At 40.4% G+C, this 8,654-nt stretch overlaps 1 protein-coding gene across 1 annotated transcript; it reads right to left on the minus strand.

Annotated features, from left to right (window-relative positions):
- Positions 1-1,160: 1,160 nt before the first annotated feature.
- On the minus strand, positions 1,161-3,188 carry KCNG1 (potassium voltage-gated channel, subfamily G, member 1). The gene is made up of 2 exons (XM_009326753.1): positions 2,430-3,188; positions 1,161-1,931 (listed from the first exon to the last, which is right to left on the minus strand). Exons 1-2 carry the CDS (start codon positions 3,186-3,188, stop codon positions 1,161-1,163), a joined length of 1,530 nt encoding a protein of 509 aa, XP_009325028.1.
- Positions 3,189-8,654: the final 5,466 nt, after the last annotated feature.

Below are 8,654 nucleotides of genomic sequence, written 5' to 3' on the forward strand. Positions count from 1 at the left end.
GTGGATGAAGAACACATGGCTGTGTTTTGGGACCTTAATTGCCTTTTCATATCCTATTTAAAATTTTCTCCGTTACTATGATGTCTGTAATGATGGCAAAGGTATAGTTAATTAAGTCTTAAGTCCCTCATGATTGAGGACAGTAAAGTATAAAGCTGTTAGTACCCCCCACTCCATGACTCAAATGATATTTTCTTTTTTTCATCATTGGCAACTTCCCACGACCATATATTTTCTGCTCCTTTTAAAGAACCAAATGCTGAATGTGAATGGGTAGCCGCAGCATCGATTTGCCAAGTAATGGTAGGGTGTCCCCTGGAAACAGGGCTCTTTTAATTCTGTTTCATATCTGAGGTAAAGTAAAAACATGGAAACAGATGGTAGGGAACGACTGGCATCTCATCATGCATATTTCATTTGATTTGCAGCCAGTCACCTCTCGATAATAATGCTACAAAACTCAAAGACTTTGTTCCTGGGAATACTGGGTTCAATGACATAGGATCAACAGTGTAACTTCAATTGAATTTTGAAGCTGGTGAGCTAGAAGTATTTACATCTTTAGCAAGGTTATGATACAAACAGCTCAGTTCTTTTCTGGTATGGTTAGGGCTGACTTGCAAAGAAATACACGGTTGCTGTTGTGAATGACAAATCTTACTTAATGTTTTTTTAAGAGCACAATGGGACAAACATCTGTGGTTATTTCCATTATGCTCTAAGGCATTTTACTGGGACAGAATTTAGCCATTAATTTTGTTGTATTTACATTATTTATATACAAGAAGAACAAGAAAAAATGGCAGCCTGTTTAATGATTATATACATTGTGATTCGGTTGGAAAAATGTGTATTACAAATGGCAAAATAGCCTGTCAAATACATAATTATATGGTGTTCTTTTTTTTGTCAGAGAACTTTTAATTCCTAAAATCCCACTGTTTGATCTCAGTGAAAGATCTGGCCTATACATTATACTGGGGGGGGGAGAAACAGCGTAATAATAGACTTCTTAAACCACATCAGTTCCTGGTTAATAGCTCCTTTTCTTCATTTTAATATGAGGGTTACCTTTGTAAAATGCGTCCAAAGCAAAATAAAAGATGGAACCTAATACAACAAAACATTACTTGACATCAGGAGAAATAGTAACTTAAATTTCATTCGTTGTCCCTAGTCTCAGAAGAGATACTGGGGAATAAAATATCACTCTCTTGTGACGCGTTGCTTATCTGAGACTTTGTTTTTAATAAGAACTGTGCTCTCCTGTACATTATTCTTTCCTGTTCTTGCTTTAGCTCAATGTAGGAGCGTGAAAACGTGTGGAAGATGGAGGTGACTGGAAATGCCATGAGGAGGATGCCACTCAGTATGCTGCTTAGTGCCACCACTTGGCCGGGAATGCTTCTGGGAACCATATCTCCGTAGCCTACCGTGGTCATGGTGATGACAGCCCACCAGTAGCACGCGGGGATGCTGGTAAACTCCTGCGAGTCTGCCATCTCATTCTCAATGACATACAGGAGCGGTGCAAACAGTGCGATGGCCACGCAGAGGAAGAGCAGCAAGAGCCCAAACTCCCGGGTGCACCTGCGAGCGGTCAGCCCCAGCGTCTGCAGCCCCAGGGAGTGCCTGGCCAGCCGCATGACGTAGAGAATCCTCAAGGCACGGAGAATACGGAGGACCAGACCTACTTTGTCCAGGTAGATGCTCCCAGAGCTGGGCTTTTTGTAGCCCACTGAAGTGGTGTCTACTAGCAAAGTGATGTAGTATGGCAGAATGGCTATTATGTCTATCAGCGTTAATGGTCTCCTCAAAAATGCAAACTTGCTCTTTGCCTGGATGAATCTTAGCAGGAACTCCAGGGAAAACCATGCCACACAGACAGACTCCACAATGAAAATATTGTAGCACATCTGGGAACACTCACCCTGTAGGAAAGAGGAGGAGTTTGTAATTGGCACTGGATAATAACTATTTTAGTTGGTACGGTGACAGGAAAAGAGGTTTCTGTGTTGTTTTTTTTAAACCCAAAATATTAAAGGAATCAAAGCTGTTGCTATGGGGAAACACATCGACAAATTGGAACAAGTTAAATGCAAAACTTAGAAAATAACTACTTATTCCATGGAAGACATTGCTCAGTAATTTCAGGATTTCTAAATAGCAAATACAAAGCTTACAAGGTAACACACAGTTGTACAGAAGAGTGCACACTAACAAGATTTTCTTTGGACGTAAAACTTGGTATGATTAATTCTCTTAAAAGTAATTGAACAGAGTCATGTAAGATTTTGAGTATTCTTTGTGTTATTTTTCCCCCTCTAAAGACAGCTGCAAAATCCCCATTGAAATCAATACCATCAGACCTTGTACTCGTTCTGCTCTTCGCAGCACATACCATTTTCCATCCTGAAAAGCTAACTTACCTTTTCCTCCTCCTCCCTCAGGTCAGGCATGGTGCTGATGGATAAGTTCACTGCTGTAATAGTTACAAATAAAACAGACAAACAAGCAAACACCTTTCCAGGGAGGCCAGACTGGGGCCTTTCCACCATGTCTTGCAACTTTTTCATGCACAAGCCAATTTTTGTCTCCTCTACTGTTTCACCTGTTGTTTCATTTTCTGTGAGGTCATCCTCCCGTTCATTTATTTCTGTAAACTCCTCCATTTTTTGCAGGTATCTCCTTTTACAACACCAGTCCAAGTTGTCTTCTTCAATTCCCCAGTAGAGCAGCTCCTCTTGGAAAGACAGTGCACACATCTCACGCAAGAGCCGAAGTTTTCCAACCCGCAAAAAGGTCAGGATTGTCCTGAATGCCCCTGGGTTGCGGTCGAAAAAGAATTCATTACATGTCACATCGTAATCATCACAGATGTTTAGAATGTCATCAAAATTGTTACAGAATTTTAGTTGTCCCAAACGTGTCAATGGGAATTCATCAAGCGTGGTCCATGGGAGCAAATACTTAATGCCCCCTACGTTTATAATAATATGATGCTTCCGATCATCAGGGTGAAAGCCTTTCAGGAGATCCTCTTGAGGGTGAATTACCTTGGCTCTTTGGTAAAAGACTCCCTTAAGGGTTTCTGTTTCTGGAAAGAATGTGTGGTTGAAGGAAGTATCTGAAGCACAGCTCAGGGCACTATAGTCATAGTCGGAATTTTCTCCAGGAAGAAGAGTCATCTTGGAAGGTAACTTCACATCACTTCGCTACTTCTGCAAGTGTCTTCTGGAAGAAAAAACAGATATATGGGGTGAGTGAATGAGAGGTTGTTTTCAAGTTTGGAACACAGGTAGTGATTGGAGCTCAAAAACATCTATGGCTGATAAAAACAACTGGAAAGAAAACAGCAGTGGCTGAGTATGGTCAGAAGACCTTTCTGGTGAGGCTGGGTTTGTCCAGCTGGGTGGAACTGACTCTATCAAGGGCTGCTCCCTTGTTCAGGAGCTCTGCTCGGCATATTTGTCACACTGCGGGGCTTCTCCTGTCTCAGATACAGAGGTCTCAGTTCACAGTGGATCTAGAGGGAAATGAGGAATAATTCCTGCATGTGGCAGGATATTCCTGGTTCAGAACAGAAGTACAAAAATTATGACAGTATCACATAAGAACACAGAATTCAAGTGTGTTTTGTAGAAAAGGAAATTGTGTATTTTTATTTAACTATTACACGTAAAAAGCTTAAGTATTTTAGTACCCATGAAGTATATGGAAACAATCAGAAGTCAATTATGTTGTAATTCAGTAAATACATACTTCTAAAAAAGTTAGTACAAGACTAATTTCTAAAAGGCTATATAGAAACAATTTTGGGAAAAAACCCCCACTTACATTGATGATCACATTAAATGTTTGTATAGAGTTTATATACATATAATGACATGGCCAACTCCCTTTTTACGGCCTTGTTTACAAAAGATTGCAAAGAAATACATGATTTCTACACAAACATTGGAGTATTATTTCAGTTACAACTGACGCCCTGTATGCAGCAATAGGTCTTTGTCCTTACGATGGATTGAAGAGCAGCTGACAGCCAAGGTGACTGCCTTCACCTCTGATTATAGGAAACCAACAAATTCCTATGATGACTTTGCAAATCGCGTTCAAATTCTGCTCACACAACACTAGTGTAAAGTCTGTGGAATGAAGTGACCACAAAGTTCAAATGGGTATAAAAAGCAGGTACTGGAAATGTTAATCTTTTTGCCTCCCTAACTCACTGCATTTTAAAAGTCAGACTGGAACAGACTTTCAGGTCTGCTCATACGCAGGAGAGTTGTGCAGTACTGCTTCTAGATCTTCCTTCTGTACAGTCAGCTACAGCTTGATGCATGCAGTTGCTGAGTTTCATTTGATAAGAGTATTTATTAAGTAGATTGTACAATAAATAGATATTAATTATGCACAAGTATTCTGACTTTCTAGCCTCGAGTTCACAGGAAAGTAATAAATATTACACTTGATTGGCTTCAGCAGCAGTATATGGTTTTGTTCTTTTCCTGGCTGTACTTACCTCCCCTTTGATACACACCCTGGGGATACACACCCCTGCTAGGGTGACTTCCTTAAACACAGAAGTGTCATTTTCAGAAGCTGGGGTTTATAAACCACATCAGTAGTGTTACATACCTATTCTAGAAGAAAAACCCATTAATATACAACAGCGAAGTACTCAAAACACAAGCTGCACTTCAGTTTAAGAGCAACAGGCTTTCCTTGCTGCAAGGGGACTTACTGCTTTCAGTAAAATACTATCTCAGTCCTGCTCCTAAACTTCCCAGAGGGATTACTCTGAACAGAGCAGTTCCTTACATACGCTTACAAACAGGTGGCCCCAGGTGAGCTTTGGATGGGATGGTATTTCCTCAGTCCTCACCGGTAACCCTCTTTAGTACAAAAGGAAATCATTAATTTACTTACCTTTAGGGCACGTGGATAAAGAAAGCCTATGGGAATATGCAAGAACGGACAAGGTGCGATTCAGATCTTCCAAGAGCTGTGGTACTACTTTCTGGCCTGAGGTAAGCGAAGAGGTAAGCTTTGTCATCTTGCTTCTATCACAAAGTGGGATCTCTATTACTACTGCTAGTGATTTGAGAACAGCTATTTGGCAAGTAACCTATTCTCCATGCCAAAAGCTTAACTGTGTTTAGCTTTCAGTGCCTTATCACTACATACTTGCTTGTATTGCCGCGTTGCTCTGTCTTTGCTCCGGAGTTATGACTCTGGAAATCCCCATGGCAGGGGATGGGCAATTCTCAACTCCTCTGGAAGTGACGGTGCGTGCAAACAATGACAAAATCCCGCAGGCGTGCACTCAAATAAACTTCCAATCGATTTTGGCTGGTCTCTTGCCTCAAGAAAGACTGAGTGAAGGCCTGCTGACCTGAAAGTCTTTTTTTCAGAAAGAACATTAACACGAAACGTAATTGTATTAAAAAGTCACATTCTAGGAAATTCTAGCCAATACTGGGATTATCAGTGGAGCTTCATGACAAATGATGGCACTCTGCCATTGCCCACTGGAAAAGCTGCAGGACCCAGATAAATGAAGGGATCTGAGGAGAGTGATAGCTGGCTCAGGTAGTACGTCCTAGGTCACGTTGAACAGAGGAAGTATGGAACAGCTGAACTTGCAATTACCCTGACATACAGTCCCATCACATGAAGTACTCCTAATGACCTCAGAGCTGGTCCTCTGTTAAAGCATTCCCAAGATCCCATCAGTAGAAATAATGCCACTGGGAGTTCAAGCTATAGGTCTGATATGGAAGAACAGGGTGACCTGATGTTTGTTTATATAGGGCTCCTTTTCTTAAAGCAACTGTTGTTTTATTTAGAAACAAGCTTTTTCCCCCCTGCCTCAACTATGTCTAAGGCAGGGCTGGCCCAAAGAGAATAAAGATTATGACTGATACACGACTATGGATAAATGGGAGCTGTTAACCGTTTTCCCTTCTGTAATACCAGATGATGTTGGTTAGCAACAACTTGTCCTCTGAATCTCAGCCAGGAAAAATGAGGAGGCAGCTCATCTCTGTCACTGGTTTGATCTCCCACCACATCCATTGTTGACACAATGGGAAGAAATGGGGAGAGGGAAATGTAAATGTTCTGCGTGTGTCAGACACATGCTGTAACCCTGAGGCATCAACTGTGAAACAACAGAGCAAAGAAAAAAGAATTTCTTTCTTCGCTTCCAGCTTCTCGACCTGTGCGAGACAATAAATTGGACAAATGAATCTCCTGTGTAACACACTTAATGACTGCAGTTCTAAAAGGTGGCTCCTTCTTTTTCCATAACCAGAACTGGCAAGCCCACAGATCCCAGGTAGGCAGCTACGGTATTTGACGCTGTACATGTGTTATCTACATGTTCTTTGCCTCGGATACACATAGCATCCTATCTAAGGGGGAAGAATAAGGAGGAAATAAAGGACAATAGAAAAGATGGCCTGACTTGAAGGAACGGAGGAAGGAGAAAAATAAAGGCATACATTTCTCTGTATGTTTCTTGTTTCCCTTTGGAAGGTGCTTCTACAGAATGATGCTTTAAGATGGCAGAGATCTAATTAATGGAAGGGTTTTTTTGCTATTGAGCTTAACAAAAAAAGCAAACTTTTATTCATACATTGCAGACCGATGACATTGGGAATGGCTGTAAGAAATGCGTTAAGGATTAAAAACACGCTGGAATATAAGGTCAGACAAACACATTAGCCTATAGCAACAATTTTCCTAACAATTAAACATGGTGAACTTTAAGAATGTGCTGTAACAGTAAAATCCTCAAATAAAACTGCTCTGGTTAAGTCAGGCCCAATGGTAAAACCCCTCCTTGTCTGAGACAGTATTCTGCCCTTTGAATGCTTGGGAGTTAGTGAAGCCCAGTTCATCTCTCCAGCTCCCCTGCTGACAATGTGTTCTCATCTTGGGCAAATCACTTCCCTCTGAGCATCGTTTCCTATTTTGTTTGTAAGCGTACTGGGGCAAGAACTGTCTTTTACTACATTGTACAATCCTGATCATTGTTCTGGCTTCTAGAAACTACGGTAATACAGACTAACTGGCCCATAGCAAGGGCTCTTGGTGACTCTAAATGGTGTGGTGTGCACGTGAAGCGAGATTAACGTCTTTTCAAAAATCTGTCTTGCACAAGATGATATTCTTATCCATTATGTCTGGTGAAGAAATCGAATTAGAAATCTGTACTGCCCTTACTTTCAGCAGAAATTCAGGAAGGGTGCCAGACTCCTAGACAATGGGGAAAGAATTATTAAAGATGCCCTTCTGAGGGAAAGAAATAGAAATCATGAGTAACATGCTAAAATTCCACTGCAAGTGTCGTTTCCCCCCCTCAGTGTCCTCTGCAGTATTTTGAATTCTGCAGTGCATCTCTGATGTAATCAGAGCTCCTGCAAGGAGTCCTGATACTGCTCTGTGATGCAGACAATTCAAAGTTGCGCCTGGATGATAACAAGCATGCAAGGAAGATGCATAACTCCCCCCTAGACTCTTCTATCAATTCCAGTGCCTGGAACTCCTCTCTGTTGCTTTTTACATTTGTAAATTTAGTTTAAAAAAAAAAGTTTCTGATTTCAGTGCAGGGTGTATATGAATAGAGTGATTTTTCTGAAAGAATTCCATAAGAAACTGCTTTACAGTTTAGTGATCCTTCTTCCTTTACTCTCTCCTTAGTTAACATAAGCAGTATTTTCAAGCAGTGTTAAATTCAGCTATCTTCTGACACATGATTTCCGTACTATATCAACATTGTCAGGGTACCCTCCTGAAATACTTTAAGCTATACTCATGGAGCTCTTTCTGTAGTAAGAACCGATCTCAAACTTCAACTCTGCTTGCAAAGTGAACTTCCAACCAAATCAAAGTAAAACTTACAAAGGTCAATGTATAATATGAAACAAAACTATCCTGAAAATCATATAATCTGAAAAAAATATGCTGTACCTCGCTCTCCTTGATCTGGACAGCGTTATGCTTTTTGGCATCTTATGACAACCTACAAACTGAATTATGACAAATATGTCACTCAGTGTTTAGTTTTATAAAGCTGAGCCTTATTCTGCCAATAATAATCAGAAGTGAAATAACTTTGCAGATAACTTATATCCCCAGGAGAATGTTCTGAAATACATTAGAACTAATAACTATAGTTATCATCCTGCTGTGAAATGTATTTATGTCAAGAAATTTTAGTAAGTCACATTCAAAACAATCTCTTAAACATCTTTTTAAAAAGTAAAGGATTTGTCATTTATTTATATAGCTACATATTTTGCCACTGAAATGAAGAGATATGTAGTCATGGAAGAGTTATTTTATGCGTGTCCCCCCCCCCCTTAAGTCTTTTCCAATTAAAAAAAATCTGCCAGAAATACATTGCCTATCAAGAACAGTTAACTTTATGTGTTAGTTGCCAACGAACAGAAGTCACTAAATAGATCAACATAAGAGACATCTCTTAATTATTTTAAAATTAAAGCTATAAAGGACCTTCAGATTAGGCAAAGAAGAAGAAATTTGAAACACAAGCCTCCATACTGCACTGTGCAGACGCAGGACTCGGGGAGAGGGAGAGCCGGGAAGGGGGAGACCGAGCATCACGAACCGAGCCCGATGGATCA

This window comes from Pygoscelis adeliae, unplaced genomic scaffold (assembly GCF_000699105.1).
Source record: "Pygoscelis adeliae isolate BGI_AS28 unplaced genomic scaffold, ASM69910v1 Scaffold286, whole genome shotgun sequence".
NCBI lineage: Eukaryota > Metazoa > Chordata > Aves > Sphenisciformes > Spheniscidae > Pygoscelis > Pygoscelis adeliae.